The sequence below is a fragment of the Excalfactoria chinensis genome, chromosome 8 (assembly GCF_039878825.1).
Source record: "Excalfactoria chinensis isolate bCotChi1 chromosome 8, bCotChi1.hap2, whole genome shotgun sequence".
In the NCBI taxonomy this organism is placed as follows: domain Eukaryota; kingdom Metazoa; phylum Chordata; class Aves; order Galliformes; family Phasianidae; genus Excalfactoria; species Excalfactoria chinensis.
In genome coordinates this window covers 17,134,369-17,156,578 of record NC_092832.1, presented here as the reverse complement: position 1 = coordinate 17,156,578, position 22,210 = coordinate 17,134,369, and the positions used below count along the sequence as shown (strand labels likewise).

At 35.7% G+C, this 22,210-nt stretch overlaps 1 protein-coding gene across 2 annotated transcripts in view; it reads right to left on the bottom strand.

The window, feature by feature from the left end:
• ADGRL4 (adhesion G protein-coupled receptor L4) overlaps window positions 1-22,210 on the bottom strand; it is a 161,144-nt gene that overhangs the window by 106,203 nt on the left and 32,731 nt on the right. For both annotated transcript variants that reach the window (XM_072343658.1, XM_072343659.1), the window contains exons 2-3: window positions 4,970-5,082; window positions 1,564-1,587 (exon numbers count right to left, since the gene is read on the bottom strand). In XM_072343658.1, the coding sequence (XP_072199759.1) occupies window positions 1,564-1,587; window positions 4,970-5,082 (137 nt within the window). The remainder of the gene's footprint in view (window positions 1-1,563; window positions 1,588-4,969; window positions 5,083-22,210) is intronic.

Sequence of the window (22,210 nt, the reverse complement as noted above, 5' to 3'; positions counted from 1 at the left end):
ACTTGGTCACTTTGATACGAGTTGTTTCCTTTGAACTAAGCTGGGAATCTCCAGACTCCAGCCAGGCAAGAGGTGAGGAGTTATGTTAGGCTACATTAGGAAATCTATGATTTATGGTGAGAGGTTTAAGGATGAGGTCAGGGAAAGAAAGAACAAATAAATCATCAGCACAATATTAAGTAACTTCCAAGCTGATTTGCCTTTCATAGCCTGTTTTAGAGGGGTGTACAATTGTACAATCCCATCCATGCATAAATAAATAAATAACATGTATATCATAGAATCATAGAATTACTCAGGTTGGAAAAGACCTTGAAGATCAAGTCCAACTGCAGCCTAATGAGTAGCCTATCTCTTAAAAAAAAAAAAAATAAAGAAACCCACAACAACAACAAACCTCAAACCTCTAAACCTCTGCTACTACAGCTACTACTGGATTCCATACAGTATAGACAATATTTGGTTTAATACATAATATTATAATTGGATTATAAGTGAAGAGTGGAATTTCCCATTGATTAAGTAGAGCTGGATTAGTAAAGGAACAGACTTGGAACAAAGAGCTAATGGAAAGACTTAGCACAGTTCTTGAGAAGTGTAGCAACTGGCAAAAAATGAGAGGAATCTTTAAGAGAACAATGAATAGTTCCCACCTTCAGAGACAGGTAATCAGCCTCCAAAGAACAGCAAACCTGGCGTGCAAGGAAGATGTTGCCACATCCTACCCCATGAGAAGAAGCACTGAAAAAGCATGCACTGGAGGGATTTTCCCCAGTGTTCATTGTGATTCCTGCAGTTCCTCCAGTGTTCTTCTGTGTGAAAGACCTATTTTTTTCAATTACATAAAAGGACAAGAAGAGATAAAAGCTAGGTTCAGGAAGTTATGCTGCCCAGATAATGACCCTTTCTTTGTTAACATTCCTAAACGTGAAATCCCAAAGAGAATGAATTCAGCCTCTCATCTTCTATTTCCCTTCCTCCTTTTGTTCATGTTGCTGTCAGTCTCTTTGACACATTCTCCTTCAAACACTCCCTATCAACTCTAATATTTCCAAGAAGAAGAGTCTTTTATGTTCTTCATCATCATGGAGACACTATACATTTCTTCAGGTCAGTGAACAACTTTTTCTCTGACCATTCAACCTGACAAATAAATTACATCTAGACTTTAGAAGAAAATAGTAATGCATCTATGGCCAGGATCAAACAAAAAACGTACTAACAGTGTATGATCCACCATGAGCCCCTTACTCTTTTTAGTGTTACTGGGAATATGGTTTATCAATGTTAACTAAACTAAACATTTTTTGTGCTCTTAAAGTCAAATAGAAATGTTCAGATGTCAGTTATCTCTAATCTACAAAGTCTTCAACTTCTCATTTTAGCTTCCACTGATACAACAGAATTAAAAAAGCTGCAAGGCCAACAATAAAGCAAATGAGTAACGTGTAAATTACGCATTCAGGAGACCTAAATGACTGTACAAGAGACACCACTAGTGCACAGTATGCAAGTGCAAGTGACAATGAAGAGCTGTAGGTGAAGTGAAAGCAGGTTACTCACAGAAAAGCCTGATGCATCTTCCTCCTGTAAGAACAAACATAATGAAGTAATATCAGGGGTTCAGAGTCATCCTCAGCTACTGGACCATGCTTCACTGTTAATTTTTGCAAGGTGAATGATGTGAATTTTCATGAATTATTCTAATTCCCAAGGACATTTGAGAAAACTGTAATTTATTATTTTTCTGATTCTTTCCAAATACTTTATCTTCTGCTTTCCATTTGCACCCTAAAACATTAGCATGTTATATAGTCTGTGAGGTAGAAACAGCGTGTGGAATACATGCAACTTTTGTAAGTGAATTCTGAACAACTGAGAGATGGAAATTTAAACAGGTCAATAAATTGTTTGGCTTTATAGGTAAAAGGGGTTTTGTTCATACTTTGATTATCAAATTATTTGATTAGCCCATCTCACCAACTGCCTTTTTCAGATCAAGTTTACTAACTCCTGGTATCATATTTGCTTTAAGTAAAATAGAATCACAGAATATCCTTGGTTGAAAAGGACCACAATCATAATCTAGTTTCAACCCCCTTGCTATGTGCAGAGTTGCCAACAGACCAGGCTGCCCAGAGCCACATACAGCCTGGCCTTGAATGCCTCCAGAAATGGGGCATCCACAACCTATTTGGGCAACCTGTTCCAGTGCTTCACCGCCCTGTCACTGAAAAAATTCCTCCTAAAATCTAACCTAAACCTCCCCTGTCTCAGTTTAAAACCATTCCCCCTTGTCTTATCACTATCCACTCTCATTAAAAGCCATTCCTCCTCCTGTTTATATGCTCCCTTGGTATGGAAGATGTAAGGCATTACAGAATTTTAGTAGTATGCTCCAGAAATTACATGCATGGAATCAAATCTGGACTTGAAAATAAGTGTTGAACAACCAATTTACTAAAAAACAAAAAATCACATCCCAAGTAGGAGGAGAGAACCTGTTAAGAAATTCAAACTGAGTTACAGAAATAGTTTTAGCTAAATAATTATCTATTTTATTTTGATATTTCTGAAACTGAAATGTTCCATTTTGGAAATGCCAAAAACTTTCACTTTGACTTTTTCCAAACTAACCTTTCTGAATTTTTATTTTGAAACCAATTAAATAATCTAGATGGAGGACGGAAAAGCAATTTTCTTGCTTAATGTAAAGAAAATAGAGAGAATATTTTTTGTTTTTTAAACCTTCCTAGAGTAATACTTTTCTGGTAATTTTTCATTTGCTGTGAAATTTACACTTACATGTAATTAGTTATGGTCAGAATCTAAAATTAATACTATGCTACTGGTCAGAATCTAAAATTAATACTATAATACTATGCTATTGGGTCACGCACTTTCACTGGACTCAGTTCCTATCTTCTTACTGGATGCGTAAAAATTAGAATCCTCTCTATTCTTTCCTTACCAAAAAAAAATAAAAAAATAAAAAAATGACAGGGACTGTAGAGGAAAAGGTTTTGTTGGTGTGTGTTTGTATGCAATTGTCCATTCATCTCTAAAAAACAATTCCCCATTTCCCATCTGCTTAATTTGCTTAAGTAGCTAATTAATTTATAGACAGCTTCTGTCAATATGCTTAGTTAGCAAATAGCTGTCACTGGACTATTGTATGTTCCTAAAGTAGCCAACACAGCCAGGGACTGGTGGGAGGCTGATTTTCATTCATCAGATGAAGTGAAAATTCAGTGATGTAAAAGTTCAGAAATCCTCCCTTGAATCATGGTAAGGAGGCATTCTCTCTATCTTTTGCTCACAGTAAATGAATATATAGTCATATCCCACGGAACCACATGCTGGTGAAGTGCTCTTTTCTCCAGCAGCTGGAAAACCTCCTCAAAGATGTACCAGGTCAGGTTTTTGTGCTGTTTATGCTTTTAAGAGAAAAGTTCTAGAAACTGTCAATGTTCCTATGAACTGAGAATTGTTTTCTTTATGGTTTTACAGCAAAGGAAAAATCCCCTCACTGATTTAAGACCTTTCCTCTCACTGAACTTTGGTCCCATTTGATATTCCATAGATTCCTATTTCATAGGTATTATTCGTTCTCTCACTAGAGTGGGCCATTCATGCATGGAGACATTTATTGTCAAATCAGGCTTGAAATGCCACTGCGCTTTTGCTTTTATTAGCTGCCTTTATATGATGATGATGATCATGCTTGCTGTGACTCAGCACTGAGCATTAGAGGTCTATGTGCAGCAGATCACTGCAGTTGGTGAAATACTCGGGCTTTTTCTTTGCTTCCCTAACAATTGAGGCTTCACTGAGGTAGAAAGAGAGAAAATATTAGCACCTGAAACTGAGGAAAAAACAAACAGAGCATTGTTGAACTTTATTATAACTAAGAGCTTTAGTAAAGGGAACGTCAGTGCAGTTAGGGTGTAATCCAAAGCCCATTAATGTCATTGGGAATCAGTCCACTGACTTAACTGGGCTTTGGATCAAACCCATATTGCATATCAGAAGGCAGTTCTATCCAAGGGAGATTGCATTTCAAAGTGTGAATAATGTTGCTGCAAACAGCTTTGCTGTTAGAAATTTCAGCTCTGTTACATTTTCTTTTGCTGGCATCCTCTTTTCATCAACATTTGTCTTGCAGCAGATTGTGGTTATTATTCTAAATCCAAAATGCTTTTTAAAAAAACATTATCGTGGCAGATCTGCTCAACAGTTATATAATGCAGTGGGCATGGCCATGGTTGATACAGCATAGTAATACAAAGACACCTTGCAAACCTGTCACTTTAATGTCCTATTGATTTTATAGACTTCTAAAGTGTTTTGTAGCTCTGACCAAAACAGGTTCAGTATGCAGAAAAAAAGGATGATTGGGGTCAACTGTTCAAAATGCCTGAATGTTTTGTAAAAGCACAGTGTCAAAAGGCCTCTAAATAACCATACATTTCTCCGCATGATGTTGCCAGGAGAGGAAAGGTGGCAGAAACTATTCTAATCAATAGTAACAACTATGTCCCTAAAATCATTACCAGTATTGACTGCTGGTATGTCGGTACAGTACAGAACATTGCATTTGCTAAATTTAGGACAAAAGCAAAAGGAGTCTGCTCAGGGAGTAGTGGTAAACAGTCCCTTTACCAACTTCCAGAACGTACCAGGATGACGTTTTTCCTCTTTGTTTGTTTCCAGGCAAATGAACTTCTAGGAATTACACCCTCTAATAGCTATACTTACATCACCCATGAGTAGGAGACCTGTGCAGAACTGTCATGCCCCAGGAGATACTGAAGGTATTTCTGTTCAGTTGTGGTGAAGAACTTTGCTTTCTGCTATTTATGGCTATTCCTACCTTGAATGTTGGAGTTGTAGGGAAGAAAATATGAATCTAGATGGACCAAGTAACCTTTGAAGAAAGGTAATTTCTGAGTTTTTAACATATTCCTACCTGATATGGAGGACAGTTGTTTCCCAATTTTTCCTCTCTGGGCACATTTCCAGGAGATCATAACCAAGAAGCAGAGGTGAGATAAGGGTAAGATGGTGATTCCCATTGTATGCCTAATCAGAGATTGGGGGATACATGAAAGATTATATATGAAAGAGAATTACATACAGTAGGCATTTTTAATAGGATTTAGAGAATATATATATCTCCATATAGTGAATAAATGGTGCTGCTACTCTGGTGTTGAAGAAGGTAAAGACTTGAAGAAACCATTAGGATAACCCTACGGAAATTCATGTGGTTTACAAGAAGAAAAAATCTTTAGGTGAGGGATGTTATATAAGTCTTGAACAAATAAACCTTAATATTCTAGGCCAAATTAAGTGATATTCATATTACTCCCTAATTTTTATTGTTGTATTTTTTCATTTGAGGCTCTTGAGGAGATTAAGAAAGGAGGTCAGTTTCAATATTTGATGTACAAAGCAAATAGTTCATGAACTACATTTTAAGAATCTGAAAATACTTTGGACATTTCAGGAAGAATGGAGAAACAATGGGAAAAAAATGTACATTTTTTTCCACCTGTTTACTATAGAATTCAAGATAATTATGAAATTCACCTTAGAAACAGGAAACATGGCTTTACCAGTTCTGTGACCGGAGTATTAAATCTAGTATACGTCAGTATAAAAATAAAACAAAACAAAACAGCAAACTTTTAGAATACTGCTGCTGAGAGCATGAAGTACTTGCAGCAAGTAATAAAATATGGAAAGCCAGGATGTAGAGTGTTTGCTATTTGTGTTATAAATATGCATCCCCTTTCACCCAACAGAGAAGATAAATTTACATTCTCAGCTCTTCAATCCAGCTGCATCATTTGGAATTAATTTACCCAAAGAAAAAGCAAGGGATCAAACAATGTTGATCTCTGCTACAGTCAGTGAATAAAATGGAGCTTGATGCTAAATATTAATAATCCTTGGGCATAACCAATGGTAGCAGCAGTAAATTTCTGACTCAAGGCAAAATGTGTTAGTTCTTATAAAAAGGCTTGAATTAAGACTATGATCTAATTTGCATGTAAAGCATATAACACAATTACATTCTGATGAACTCACGCGTCAGAAGCAGAAATCTTTCCTGTTATCAGATTTTTTTTTAATTTATTTATTTATTTTTTTTTTGTTATGGCACTCTCTGTCCTTCTTGGAAGAAGATAGCACTTGGGTAGCTATTTTGTTCTGAGGACACCAGAATGTCTTACAAACATTACATACTTCATTAAAAAAAATAACAATCTGAAATAAAACTGTCTCTGTTGTGGAACTCAGAAACAACTCTCTAAATGTAAACAGGTGGGAAGATTATTCTTTAGTGGTAACAGCCACAGCAGTTAGAAGATACAATCCCTATACACTTTTATGCAAAATGGTCAAGACCTCAATTTCACATTTTACATTATGAATCCCATTCAATAGCTTATTATGCCAAGTAGTTTTCTACAGCTTTAATTTAACAATAACCAAATATTGAAATTATGCTCATTGAATAACCAGTACCACTTTATGGAGTATATTTCTATGCCCATTTAGAAGGCTTGATAGAATTACAGTAGAAAGTGGCATTAAAAAAAAAAAAAAAGTGTTATCATACTGTGAAGTAAAGGAAATCAAATCAAATTAATACAAGTGTCGACAATGCAAGTAATTTAGCTCCACTATTTTAATGGATAATTCAGATTAATTTTCTGGTAATCACGCAGATAAACTCTCATCCAATAGTGGTTGATTGATAGTCATCTCACTTCTATGAAAGTGTTTCAATGACATTTTTGAAACATAAAAAATGTTCACTACAAATGTGGGATGTGAAAAAATTTTGGTTATGCTCATGGTCACACTTTGAAGAGATCTGCATTTTATTACTGACAATAACAACAAAATCTGAAGTCCTAATTTCATTGGCCAAACACATTGACATGAGCAAAAAAGTTAAATAGTTAGAGGATGAAGAATACCTTATTGTTTCTATTGAAATGGCAGTTATCATTCAGATTTTTCTTTTTTAATAAAGATTTTTTTCACTCCAGCACACTGAAACTTGATTTTCAAAGCCAAAATGAAATGACACAGCATTCTTAGAATCTTCTTTTTTCTGAACACAGAAAATGAATTTGTCAAACATTTGGGTTGAATTTACAACTCCGGAAGAAAAAAAGTTTCAGGGAAAAAGAAAAGTGTACAGTTCCAGGCTGTGCAAGAATTGCCTGGAGAATGATCAATGCCACATTACCTACCTGTTTTATCTATTAACTGGATAATTTGTCTAGAAGGTGGCAACAAGAGAACAACATTCAGTTTACTCTATTAGTTCCTCAGCCATGGGCAGTATAGAAGAAAGTAGATGAATTATCACAGGTTTCTTGAACTTGGAATAAAATTAAAGACAGGGACTAAGCATGTTGACATGCAATTCTTTGAACTATATTTGAGTCAGAGAGTGATAATTCTTCAATTTTAAACTATTTTGATTTAAATTTCCATCTGACCTTCCATAAGGGCTGGTTTCATCCTCTATTTCGTCTACCATGAAAGAGGAGTTTGTATCACTGTCAAGTATTGCCCTTTTAGAAATTTTATTTATCAGACATTAGTGGAGTGTTAGTAAGTATCCACATTCTCAGACCACATGCATACAGATGTGATCAAAATGGTTTTGTGAAGAACATAGTTTATACCATGCTTAAACAAAACAAAATAAATTGATTTTATATTTATTCTGTGTATAACAGAAAATCATTTTAATATATTACTTTGAAGCACATACATCACTTCCATATTGCTCTTCCTTTGGAATTTCACCTCCAGCAAAATCAACAAAGACAGAATATAGCTACACATGGGTCATAAAATATGCCTGAGGGACATAGGTAATGTATTGAATGGCTGAACTGTCATATTTTTAAGCTATTTTTAGTGACTGCTTTTATTCACTGTGCTGTGCTATTAACATCTTCAAGCTTTCTGTCCTCCCAGCATTTTGTTTTTAATATTAACAGACGTGATATAAATTGCTTACACATATTTCTGTAAAGATGCAGTAGAGGGACAAAAAAGGGAAATAAACCAGGCACCTTTCATTTGCTGCTCACTAGCATTTTTTTAAAGAGGTATTTTTAAGAGGTATATTTTAAAAAGGCAGTACTCTTACAAGAACAGATACAAGGAAAACTTTGCTTTCCTCCTTTCTTAAAATGTTTTCCCAAGGCAGCTGAAGGAAACCAGTGAAGATAGAAATACAACCGTTTTGATTTCAATAAATGTAACTGATTCCACCTCTCAGGTCAGGTGTTATGGTGTGATAATGTCATTTAGATGCAGAGTCATTTGTAAAGCAACAAGCATTTTTATAGCCTAAGGAATGTTAGTCCAGCTCTTTTCTTGGCAAAAATCAGCATAGTTTCACCAAAGCAAATGGAGCTTTCTGATTTACATAACCTGAAGACATGGTTCTTTATTTCTCAGAACCACATTTCATAATTTCCTGAGGATATGGGCTCAATTAAATAAATAAATGAGTGCTGTGCCCTTCACCTGACAAACTCCACTTTCTTTGCTAAGCTATTGCTCAACCGCACCACTTCCTAGAGCAGACAGATGTTCTTAGCTCATGATTTCACAGCAATATCAATGTCTAGTTTGACTCAAGGATATCATGGAAACCATTTCTCCAACACAGATCTCTCTTGTGGAAAAAAATCAAATGAACACTTAACACAGTATTTTCTTGTGACATTAGGCACTGGATTGACATTGCCTTGTTCTTGCAGAGAGCATGAGAGTCAAAATCCTACTGTAATTAGTGTTTGATGAAGACAGTACCCCCCACAGCAAGGCAAAACCAAGGGAAAATAGAACTGCAGTGTTATAACTAAAACTTAGTTTATACTGTTAAAATGTGCATTTTAACAATCTGAGAATTTTCTATACATAATACCAGGAAGTATATGGAGCCCTTGGTAATTCCCCTCAGGCCCACTTGTATCCCATACTTTAAATTAAAGAGAGAGAAAAATATATTGGTTTGAGTTTTACAACAATTTTGGCCTGAAGCAAACCACACATTTTCCCCAACACAAATCAGCTGCATTTAATTCCCCAGACAGCTGGCATGAACACAGCCTCTCCACAGGACACCTGAATTACAAAATTAGCACATTCAGAACTCTAAATCACATTCCATTACATTAAGCCCTAAGGTCCAACATTACTGAGAAGGAGAATAAATTGCAGAACTTCTTCTGAATTAACCCTCTTAGCACACTCTCAAAGTTATGTTGCCCTTTCCTATCCTTTAAAGAGACATGGAAACTTGAACATTCCCTCCTTCTCTTTCTAATCTATTTCTCTTCTTGCCAAGTGGTACAGTTTATGGAACATAAATTGAATGTCTTGTCAGAAACTCACATTTGTAAATTAGCCCATCACAAGCTTTTTTGACTCACTTAGAAAATTTGCAGGTTAATGTTTATGTCTGGTCCTTCAAACAGTACAGATACATTTACTTCTCCCTAATAGCACACTTTATTGCAGTACAATAACATACTTTGTAGAGCAAACATGTTCTGGTTGGTTTCTGTGCTATGCTAGCTGCTGTTAACAGAAATAATTTCTGCGAGAAATGATGCAAATTTGCAAGACAGTTTTACTTACAGTTTGTCAGTTTTTGCTATATTATGATTATGTTATTGTTCTGTTGTAATTAGTAGGAATTTTTATGTTAGATGCTGTACACTTGAATACCCAGATGTTAAATCCACAGAAACTGATAAAACAGTAACAGCAGGCCTTCAAGACAGAAGCATAGGATCAGAAAAAAATACCAGTAGTACATTGGAACAAGCAGAGTATTATATTTTAAAATAATGCTGCCTGAAAATTTTAGAGCTTTTTTTTAACATCAACTACAGAATACCAATATAGTGTTAAGATACTTTAGGAAACAGCATAGGAAAACCTCAGATTTGTCCCCAAAGAATCTGGGAGAGCTCTTTCAAGAATGTAATGTGAAGTGCCTCTACACCAAGGCACATAACATGAGAAATAAGCAGGATGAGGTAGAAACCATGGTGTAAGTAGAGAACTATAATCTAATTGCTATTACAGAAACATGGTGGGACAAATTGCACAACTGGGTTAGCATGACTGAGGACTACAAGATTTTAAGAAGGGAAAAGCAGTTCAAGAGGGGAGGGAGAGTTGCCTTCTACATTAACAAGTGGATTGACTGTGAAGAGCTGCAGCTGAGAAAGAGCCAGAACCAGGCTGAGAGCCTGTAGGTTAAAATTAGGAAGTAGGTCAATAAAAGATGTGAACGGGTTTCAACAGTGTGCCCACACAAACCTAATGAGGTTCAACAAGATCAAGTGTTGCACTTGGGTTGAGACAATCCCATGTATGTGTACATACTGGGAGAAGAACTCGCTGAGAACTCTAATGAGAAGGATGTATGGGAATTGGTGAATGAAAAGCTAGACATGAGTAAGCAGTGTGCTCCTGAAACCCAGAAGGCAAGTGGTATCCTGGGCTGCATCAAAAGAGGGATTGCCAGCAGGGAGATGGAAGGGATTGTCCCCCTCTGCTCTGCCCTTGTTAAGCCCCATCTGGAGTACAGCATCCAGGTCTGAGGCCTCTAGTACAAGACATGGAGTTGTTGGAGTGGCTTCAGCAGAGAACCACAAAGATGGTCGAATTGTTTAATTTGGAGAAGAGAAGACTTAGATGAGACCTCATTGCTCAGAGAGGTTGTGGATGTCCGCACCTGGAGGTGTTCAAGGTCATGTTGGATGGGATTCTGGGCAGACTTGTCTGGTGATTGGCAGCCCTACCCATAGCAGGGAGGGCTGGAACTAGATGATTTTTATGGTCCCTTCCAACCTAAGCCATCCTGTGATACCTCAAACTGCTGTAAAATCATGTATTTACATATGCATTACCAAAATTCTGATGCATGATTGAATGTGCTTTGAGACAACAGTATAATCAAGATATACTGGTTATTTGTAAGGATGTTTTGGCATTTGTCTGTTTTCTACTTCAAGTGACCTCATTTTTATATGAACAAATGAGAGCTGAATCATTACTGCCACACCTAGTACCTTTTGCTTCAATGACCTCACATTAAACCATTAGCAATATCTGCATAGAAGTGCCACTCTGCTCTCTTCCATTTTATTGCATTTAATTTCCATTCATACTTTGCTGACTGTCTCATACAAGATAAATAATGAATGCCACCATGAAAAATTATGTACTGAGATGACTTGTGCTGGGCTTACCACAGTCAGTCAATGCTATCTCTGCTCCAAAGCAAGATAAAGTCATGCATTCCTACTGTATTTTTTCCAGTTTTTTAATCAATCCCTTAAACCCATTGTTTCTGAGGAATTTTTAACTAAGTGTATTTACACTGCATCTTTTCCTCTTATTTCTCACTAGAAATACCAAATTATTGTTGTGTGGCACTCCAGAAGCTTATGACAGGTATGGCAACTTTGCAGAAAATGTTAGTGTTTGGCAAGTGAGAATAAGCATTATTCTTGCATCTCCAGCACCCCTCTGGATCTATCTTTATAGAACGCATTTTAGAAGCAAATAATCTATTTCATATTTTGTTTTAAGTAGTAGATGCAAAGCTTATGATAAACAGACTGAAAAAATAAGTTATGCTAAGAAAAAAAAAAAAATCCATTTCATTAGATTAGCAAGTGAGCTGCAATAGTTAGTGGAGTTATTTGTTTACACACATCTGATTCATGGACCAACTCTCATGTGAACACAGGCAGACCAGGGAAGACTCCTGCTTGAAGAGGTCTGGAGTTACAGTTACATTTTGTCAGGCAGGTGGGCTACCAGAAGCCTGACTTGCACTAGTTCAAGAGAAGACATCAAACTCTGGAAATCAAAGTTTCTTGAGATAGGGACTTGCAAGTAGGCAGCAGGCGCACGAAAGCTCACTATTTCAATAGCAGATAGAGGAAGCTATATAGACATAACCATTTTTTGAAGCAGGACTCAGAAAACAATCATCTGACAGAAAATCACAGCCACAGATACCTCAGATGCTTGGAGAAAAACAGAGGATCCCTGTCTGTTTCTATGTTGTTGGACATGTCATGTGGTGGGTTCAGAAGTGATATTACTTTCCTCGAAGTTCTTCTAATGCCTTTTAGAGTAGGGTCCAAGAGCCTGAGCCTCATGACTGCATTTTCTTTCTACGGGAACAAGATGAGGCACATACTTAAAAATTCTTATTGTACTAAAGAAGAAGAAAAAAATATATAGTGGAACAGTTGCACAAGGACGGTAGGCAGCTGCACACCACCCTCTTCCTCCCCCTCAAGTGATGTTTAAGGAAAATAGCAACTAGTTTTCAGTTTACAGAACAGAGGAATTAAACCACTTTGAGGTTTTTCCCCAGTGAAAACTAAAGGCATAAAATAACTGGTGAAAACAGACCTAGTTGATGCATGTGCATTCTGGGTATTTCACAGAAGGATCCATAGAATTCAAAGAACTTAATGGGAAATAATAACAAACGAAAAAGACAACAATTTGCAATAAGTGGAACAACTATAAAATAATGAAAGAAAACTAGATTCAGTCTAATTGACTGAAACTAAACTCTTAGTGTAGTACACAATAATGGAAATAATTAAAATTACTAAACGTATGGAGGAAAAGAAAATATTTATGGAAAATACTGAGATGAAGGATGGGAGAAGCAGATGTTTTTGCAAATATTCCCTGTGTTAGGCTTACTGAGTACAAAAATGGCAGCATATTTAAATATATAGAAAATAACTATTGTATACAGTGTATACAGTGTTTCTTTTTTTTTTTTTTTTTTTTTTTTTTTTTTTTTTTTTTTTTTTTTTTTTTCTTTTCTCCCCTGTAGCTTTTACTGTGCTATTAGACAATTTAGTGAGTAATTTATCCTTTGGAATTCTTTTTGTCTTCTCTGTCACAGTGCATCAATTCTACTTAACACCACATAGTGAAACCGGACTGATACATTATTTTATGTCTAATTCTATTTTGTGTAAACAGAACCTTATAAAACACATTTTATAAAACAACTAAGACATTTAACCATAAGTTCTCACACATGGTGAATTTTAATATCCTGTATTAGTCAGTCCTAAGGACAATGACAGATTACAGAATTCCAACATCTTTTCCCTCCACTCTGCACAGATTCAATCATTATATCTTCAAAGTCTGTGGTGTGTGTCAGCTCATGCTCAGAAAGCCAGCAGTGACAGAGAATTGAGAGGTGCTGCCTTTTTGCATTCTTTATCAGCCTTGCCTGGGAGAAAGAATATTCTTTACTGCAGTCCAGTAGCTACGCAAACACAATTGAGTATTCAGTAGGCATCTAACAAACATTACTTACGAAAAAATAATTCAGAGAATGCCTAGAAGAGGACAGTGTTCAGCAGGAAGACAGGGTCAGAAAGCCTGGGTTGTATAAGTGATTCTGCCATCTACTGTTGTTCATGCCTTCCCTTTCCATGTTTGGTTCTTGATGTTTGGATGAGTACAAAGTGAAATTAGTCTTAAGATATGTGTTGTGACAGGTCATTATTGCCATCATTGTATTACTTGGATAGGAATACTGCAAACCAACTCTTTTGTCAGCTGAATCTTGTTTTACCCTTTCATGCTCACTCAGTGATCCAGCTTTTTATTCTTCTATTATCTGGAAAGGGGGGAAGTGTAAAAAATGTATTTTCTTATATTTTAAGTATCATCAAATAAGGCATTAGTAAAAATATTGCTTTATTTGTGCCTCTCTACTGTAGGGGAAGCATGAGTGAATTCACTCATCAAAGTATAGATCGTAGTTTTCTGAATATAGTATTTACATGGAAATCATTAGGAGAAAAAGCTTCCCCATTCTAATGCAAAACTTTCATTCTGCAACCTAAAGAAGCTTTATGGATACCTCATTCTCCCCAGAGAAAGGCATAAATTGTCTGGCATGTAATCTTAACTAGTATCTAAGATGGTAACATAGACCTCTTGCTTTAAAAAATATCAGTGAATGGCTGTGAAATTGACTGAAGGGGCATCTTGGATGAAAGCTGAAAAAGCTAGAAACATTCAGCCAGAAGAAGAGATGGCTTGAGAGGATTTTACCTGTGTGTATTACATATCTGATGGGAGGAAATAAAGATGATGGAACCAAACTACTCTTGGCCATACCTAGTGACAGGACAAGCAACAATGGGCACAAACTTAAATACAGGAAATTCTGTTGAAACATAAGACAACATCCTCTCCCTGAGGAAACTGCTCAGCTGACCCAGGTCTTCAGAGACCCTCATCTACCTCAAGTGTTCTGTAATCTAGAGATCAGAGTTTACTATGCATTTTGAAAACTTTCCAGAAATCTCCTATGAGAAACAATTAGATTTATTGCAGCTGCAGACTTTGCTGGTGCTTTATGGTCTTTAAACTGAAATCACAGATCCTTAAATCATAAGGAGAGACAATGACAGCAAATAAACATCCTTTCCATAGAGGAAATGGCATATACTAAAAGAACTGATAATCTGACACTCTTTGGGGATGCAAAGTGAGTGAAGACAGGCAAAATCTGGATGAAGACTTTTACTGATGATACATAAATAAATTTATTGCCTTTTTAATATTAAACCACTAATTTGTTCTTCCTGTGCTATTAAATTCTCATGAGCTGTCTTGAGAGAGCTCTCAAAGATCTGCTATGATCTATTCAGAGACATAGGTTTGAAAGTTTCCACTTGATTCCCATAAGGCTAGAAAGGATGAGAGTTAGAGAGGCAGCAAAAGACAAATTGTCAAAATCCTACAAAATTTGCTATCACAAGAACAGTATGAACAAGAACAGTTTGAAACCTGACATTCTAATGTGTCATCTGCTATGAGATGTGTTCCAAAATCAGCTTGCAGAAAGCCATGCATTCTATTATTTTCAAACCCTGCAACAGTACCAGCAAGGCTAGCTTGCTACTTGGGCAACAGGTATTTAAATAAGGCAACAAGAGAGAGCACTGCTGCTAGGAAAGTGATTATAACAGTCTGGAGCAACTGGCTGTTGGAGCAATGGCCATACTGTCTGAAGTCCATACAGACTCCCTGGCAAGAACAAACTATAAGAAAGCCTTTCTTGGGAAACACCATCTTCAGAAGCACCTAGCTGCATCTGATTGAGCCAAAATTTACAATTAAAGCAGTTTGGTTTTGTTTCACTTTCATGATTTGTTGTTTGTTTTGCTTTTATATATATATATTTCAGAATCATCCAAGGTCCTCAGATAAAAGATGCTGTACTTGTATAAAATACGCATTAGTGTGAAAATATTCTTCGATGTACCCTTGAAGTCAGACTCTGGCTGTCTCCCCTTGTACCGTGCCTTCAGTTCCAAAAGAATGAAGAGCTATTTTAACAAGATAACTGGACATTTCTTTGATGTAGATATTACTATGACTCCCACTTTTCTCATAGTCTCTGGAAACATTACAAGGTGAGCCCAGCAGAAAGGCTGTGGTTAGGTGCAGAGAGAACTGCACTGGTATAGCACGGCAGCTTTGGAAGGATCTCTCCCATGCACTATACTTTAAACGATCCCTTAATTTTGTTATGTGTCTTAGTGATTATCTTCATTTCAAACAAGGATCATAGAGGTAGTCAGCACGAGGCCCACATTCTCTTTCTTTGGCCATGTACTCAACACATTAATGGTGAGATCACTGTCTATGCAGCTGACATACATAATGGGAAATACTAATAAATACTATTGTTAGAAAAACTAGAATATGTCTCAAATGTTCCAAGTGGTCATAACCATCATTATATAACATTTTCTGATGAAATAATGGTTGCCTTTTTTCTTTTTCTTTTTCAAAATTATATTATTAACTATTAAGAAGAACAAATCCTTAATGACTGTGGTTTAAAAAAATGTATAATTGCACCATAACCATAGGAAACACTGGAAATAGATACTGGAAAAGATCTCCATTACATTTTATTTTTGCTAAACTTTAAAACAGGAGCCCTGCTCTTCCTCTTTCAGCAAAGAAGTCCCACAAGACTTTAGGGTAAAGCAGTTCAACCAGAATGATGTAACATGCAGGATGTTTGCAGGCACAGGTTCAATATGACTACATTGTTCCTTACTTATAAACATGTCACTTCTTACTGGCACAACTTCACACATTTTGATGATGAGAGCTGCTCTTTCCTTGGCGAAGAAACAAATACATCAGAGCACAAGGAACCAACACCACAAGATTTCAATGAATTGAACCATCTTTACACTACTTAAAGTGCATACTTAGAAACAGCAGACCGAAGAGATAAAGCAAGAAGCAAAACAAAACAAAACAAAAAGCTCTTGAAAGACAGAAAGCTAGGGAAGACATAGATTTTGGAGGAAATGGAAAATGTTTTCTGTGGCATATCATCTTACTTTGGAAAGACTCACAATTCTCTTGTGGGTTTGTTTCTGATCCCTTCAAATTATATTGATGTATACTTGTATGCTTAAAATTATTTCTCTTCCCTTTTATTGCTCTGTCACACAAGTGGATTCATGTGTCACTTTCTATTTTCATTACAACTTCTGTCAGGAACATGAAAAATCCAAATGTCTCAGTAATTTGTAAACTACCACAATATACTCTCTTTGGCCTGACCTTGTCATTATTGTATAACTTAATTGGCCAACTATTCTACTTCTTTCCCTTTTCATAGCCTTATTATAGTGGAAAAATGAGAAGAGACTTGTCATTGACCAGTCAATCAAAGATACACATCAGTTAAAGATGAAAATAACAACTTCTCAATTAATTTTGTAGAATTAACACTCATTATGTTAAAAGTCTCCTGAGATAAAGATTCAAATTAGGACTAATTAAAAAAAAAACAAAAAACCACCACCAACAAAAAACATTTAGCTATTGCTATGATAAAGTTTGTAAAAAATTAGGAAACTGAATGTTCTAATTCAATCACAATATGCAGTTCCATAGTTTCCCTGTCAGACTAAAGAACAGCTTAGAGACTGACATTCTTCTCTGCACAAGTCAGAATATAACTCATTTTTCCACTTTTGTTAGCTGGACTGTAAATCTGACTGCAATTTTAAAAAATTTCTTTCACAAGATACTTGATGACATTTCACATTTTGGACTACTTCTCTGATGGGAAGCATAATCATTTCGCTATTATGTTGTTATTTCTCACAATGGTTTTAGTTTTCCTCACATAGTTTCTATCTTCGGATGGAGTCATTTTAAACTTGTCAGGGAAAGAAAGGTATTTTCTTAACCAGTGCCTGTTGGGCTCACAAGATATGTTGTGCTCCATCACAACAATAACAATAATATAGAAGAAATAAATAATAGACATGGCAGATATCCATGCTTTAGAATTCTCCACAAATCAGTGGGATTTGGGGAGAAGGGAGCCACTGGGGAAGGCTGTGTTAATCTTACTATGGGAAAATCAGACACTAGTCATTTAGTACCTGATCTGAGGTAACATAGGCCTCAAAATGAATAACTGTTTAAGACAAAAGCTTTTTATTTCTGTGAAAAGGAGCACTGTTATTACAACATCAGTAGTTGTCACACACACACACACACACACACACACAAAAAAAAAAAAAAAAGTATTGCCAGATATAGTTAACGTATATCTGTTAGTACAAACAAAGAAGAATAATTAAAAAAAAGAGGTACCTTGCAAGATATTTCACCAATACTTTGCGTACCTTTCTATGGTCTATACAGGCTACTTCTGCAGAAAATTGTGAGTAAGAAACAGGGAATGGGTGCTGTTTTGAAAAAAAGTCATCTGACCGTGCCAATTGCCTGATCGACACAAGATTAGAACACCCAGGATAGGGAAACACTGATCAGGTAGAAATTACCTTTCTTTCCCTTTCTTTTTTATTTCAGGTCAAAGAGCAGGAATTTGAAATGAGAGCATAACCTTTGGAAAATAAGCACCTAAACCTTTCTATAGTACACTACAGTAGTTCAAGATTATTAGGTTGCACATTATTCTCTTTCCCAGTTGAACAAATCAATTTACTGCTTGACAAATAAGCACATAATGCAAAATGCCAACTTACAGATTGGTATCATTAAAGAGAGAGCATGGTTTTATTGGTGAGGGAACATATTTCGCCTACATTGCAGATCTCGTGATCGAAAGTTTTGTTTATACAGGATATATTACCCATTATGTCTGGTACACTACAAAGAAACTAAAGATATGGTCAAATAGGACTGAAATGAAAGAACAAACAAAGCTGTTTCTCTATAGGCATATCAGAATTGGGAATTGATTTGTTATAATAGATGCATAACAGAAAAATTGAATAACATTTTGCATGGAGAGGGTTTCTTATATGTCAGAATGCAAAAATCTCTGGTGCTCTAACTGGGACTTTTAAGTAATTAGCCATTATTTGTTATGGTTCTAAAGATACATTAAAAAATTAAATTTTCATTGATTAAACTTATTAAGATTGCATTCCAGAAATCTAACTTTAATTTAATAGGAAGATAGAGGAAGCCTGCATTTATTACTGAGTCTCTATAGCTGTCCTGAAGATTGTAATCACAGTCTGTGAGGAGAAGGATTAAGGTAAGCTATATCTCGAGCATTGTCTCTTTTGTTGTATTGGTATAGTATGGTACTAATAAAAAAAAAAAAAATGCAGTCTACATTTAAATTATTCATGCACTTTTTCATTAGAAAACCAAGAAGTCAATTTAAAAAGTTGGTAAAATTTTTATGAAAGCTAGAGCTCTACAATAACTTTGACTTTGCACACCAAGGTAACAACCTTTTAGTCATTGTTCCTTTTCCCAATAAAAACAAATTTAAAAATTTACATCTTACAAGAATGATGACACCCTGTAAACAAACATAAGTATGCATAGCACTGTTCCAGGTTGGACGTCTGTCACTCAAATCACTGTCACGCCGCAAGCTACCCTGATACAATCAGAAAAGAAAATGGAGTTAGTTAGAAGGGTTTACAGGATGATGTCTGCGTGAGTGACAGATGTTTGTGCTCTAGCAACATTATGTTTTATTATAGAACAATTGCTTCTAATAGCTCTTATGCTTATTTTCAATGTGTTGCAAATTCACCTCTATATCAAATGGAAAGAAAAAAAGAGCAGAACAGAGAAACATCACAGATTGGTTCCCCCCTCCTCCAAGCACATGTATATATAAATATAATGTAATTTGGGCAGCTGGTGAACTGTGGAGCTAACCAATCTATGAGTTCTCAAACACAGGCAAACTGTGTCTTCATGGTTCAAGGAAGAACCTACATTACACCCAAAAGAATTTTCAGTGACCGACTGCACAATATAATCTGTTATAAATTGGGAGTCTGATTAATAACAGTGATTCAAGCATGTTCCTTGAAAACTGTGATCTTTATTGACTAACTGGACCAGTGACTTTCTCTTTTCATGTTGTTTGCACTCAATTTGTACTGCTTTCAGTTACTGTTACTGTATATTATTAACGTGGAAAAATCATAATAGAAATAGATAAAGTCAATAATAAAGTGTCAGGTGAAGAAGGTAAATTCTTCTAAACTCTGTGCCCTACTTGTGATTTATTTTTTCCTCATTCAGTGACAGTACTACATGTGCTTCTGTTTTCTTATGTCTTTGTAAGAATATCTAGAAAACAAGTTTTAACACCATTGGTTAAAGATAACGTTTGATGTTGTTTACCTTCTTAGAATTCTGTATTTTTCCCAAAGTACTGAATCAATAATTTTAAAAGACGGTTATTTATTTATTTTAATTATTTTTAAATAAAAAGAGTAGATATAAAAAGCTCAATTTCTATGTTAGCATATGCATGTCATGCATTTTTAATCTAAATCCAAATGCATTGAACTTTTGGATATTTTTCTATGATGAAGTCAATCTACAGCTGAAGAAAGGGACTTTTGATTTCTACTCTTTATTTACCCATTATATCATAGGAACTCCAAAAAAAGCAAGTCCTACTTCCTCTGAGTTTTTCAGTCTTGTTAAGTTTAACCTGGTCATTTCTGTTCTAACTCTTTCATCCTATTTCTTTAGTCTAATCTTGTGAGTGTATCAAATTGCTCTTTTGACTGGCATAAATGAACTGGAGCTTGTATCCACATAATTTCCAACAACTCTCTTTCACAATACTGGCAGTGCTGACCTTTTGCTTCCTAGATAATATACTCAGTCCTGCGTGCTAACCAAGTTAGTCCTGTTGGAATGGAAAAAAATTCAAAGAATAAACCAGTTCCAGCAATTTACCCAGTATTGTGAGTAAAGATACTGTGTGATACTAAACAAAAACAGGGAAATCATTCAGCTCTGGAGAACTTCATCTAAGTATGAAAAGTACTTCATTCAAAGTATGAAAAGCCCCTGTATTAGGTAGTGAACAACAGTAAACACATCCTGTATGTATTTTACTGTCTAGATCACACCAGCCCAACAACTCAATAACAGTGACAAAATCTATTTTAGAATGATATTGTTAAAGGAATATTGACCAATTTTGGACACTTTGGCAACTAGGCTTCATGAACAACAATCATTTGAATATCTTTAAAAAAAAAAGGTATGTACCCTAAAAGAAATAAAGCAAGTAGTTGAGCAGTAGACAAAACTTCATGCTCTTTTTTTTTTTTTTTTTTTTTTTTTTTTTTCCTGGAAGGTTAATGAACACTGTCAGTGAATGGCTTTTGTGAACAGAAAATTGATTTATGGTAGATAATCTCTTTTATGTTCATTTTTTAGATATTTTCTTGGAGAAACCAAAAGTATCAGACAACATTACAAATCAGATCTGTCTTTCTCTGTTTAAGCAAAAGCATTTATTGCTTAGTTGGTATGAGAACAGAGGCTGCCAGGAAGCAAAGTCCTCACAGTTAAGACTGTAATTTAAATACCTCTATTTTGCAGGTATTGTTGCATGCTGCATGAACTGTGGAGTTGCAAGGATGTGATAAGCTGAAGTCTCTGCATAGCATAAGCATTACAATGATGCTTCTCCCTGCGTTTTTAGACAGGTAGCCAGTATACATCCCAAGACCATCATAGCAATGTATTAATGTCCTCTTCCCCTGTGATTACTTTGCATGCATGGTGCAAATGTTAATTATGCCTTCAAAAGTGTTTGCTTCACCCACATTTATGTACACGAAGGTGCTGGGCAGAGTACTATGTTATCAGAGAAAGTAAATTCTCAAAACCATTGGTGGAAAAGCCATCCTGAGGCAGGAGGAGGAGAAGAAAACTGCAGATAGTTGAGCTGAATTTACTGGAATAAAAAAATCCTTGACACAGAAAAGGTCAGCTTCCTGCTTTAGTAAGGCTGGCAAAAATGCGTTCTACCAACATAATGGAACACAAAAATTGTTTTATTAGATACTCTGTAGATAGGAAAGAGTTAACATAAGAAGCCTTAACAGGGCATGTCCCAACAATCCCAAGACTGTTGTTATGATTGATTAACCTAGGTTGTACCTTCTAAAAAACAAATACCTGAAGTTATATGAAGTCTCTGTTGCTGTCCTCTTTTAATCTAATCACAGCTAGAGGAAGTTTTAGAAACATGTTTCTTGACTAAAAATCTGTCAGTTTTCAAATTACGTTTTACAATGGTATTAAACCTCACCTGAAGTCTTGAGTAGAAGACAAATGTTGACTCTCTGCTAATTAAAGCAGAAAGAAATTCATAAAAAAGCCATTATAACAACATGTATGGTACAAAAGTAAATGAGAAAATCCTGCAATGATTTAAACAGTACTTTGAACAGACCTCCACCCAGGATTCAATTGGACAGACTCCTACAATACCTCAAGCTCCTTTGTGGCACACTAAAGTAAAGCAGAAAGAGTGAAAAATGCTGAGTGACTCATCGACCAGTTGTTAACCTACTGGAAAGACAGACAAGAGTCCTCAGAGGAGTTGGCAAACTCCAGTAGCTCTTTCAAAAGGTCTGATAGAAAAGTTTGCTCCTACAAAAAATTCAGATGCATTCCTGCAGAATACTAAAGGAAAGATGTCTTCTTTGGAAGAACTTTTCCTTCAGCAGCAGAAAGCCTTTGTACTGGAAATACAACAAAGTGAAATATAGACCAGGAAACATTTAGG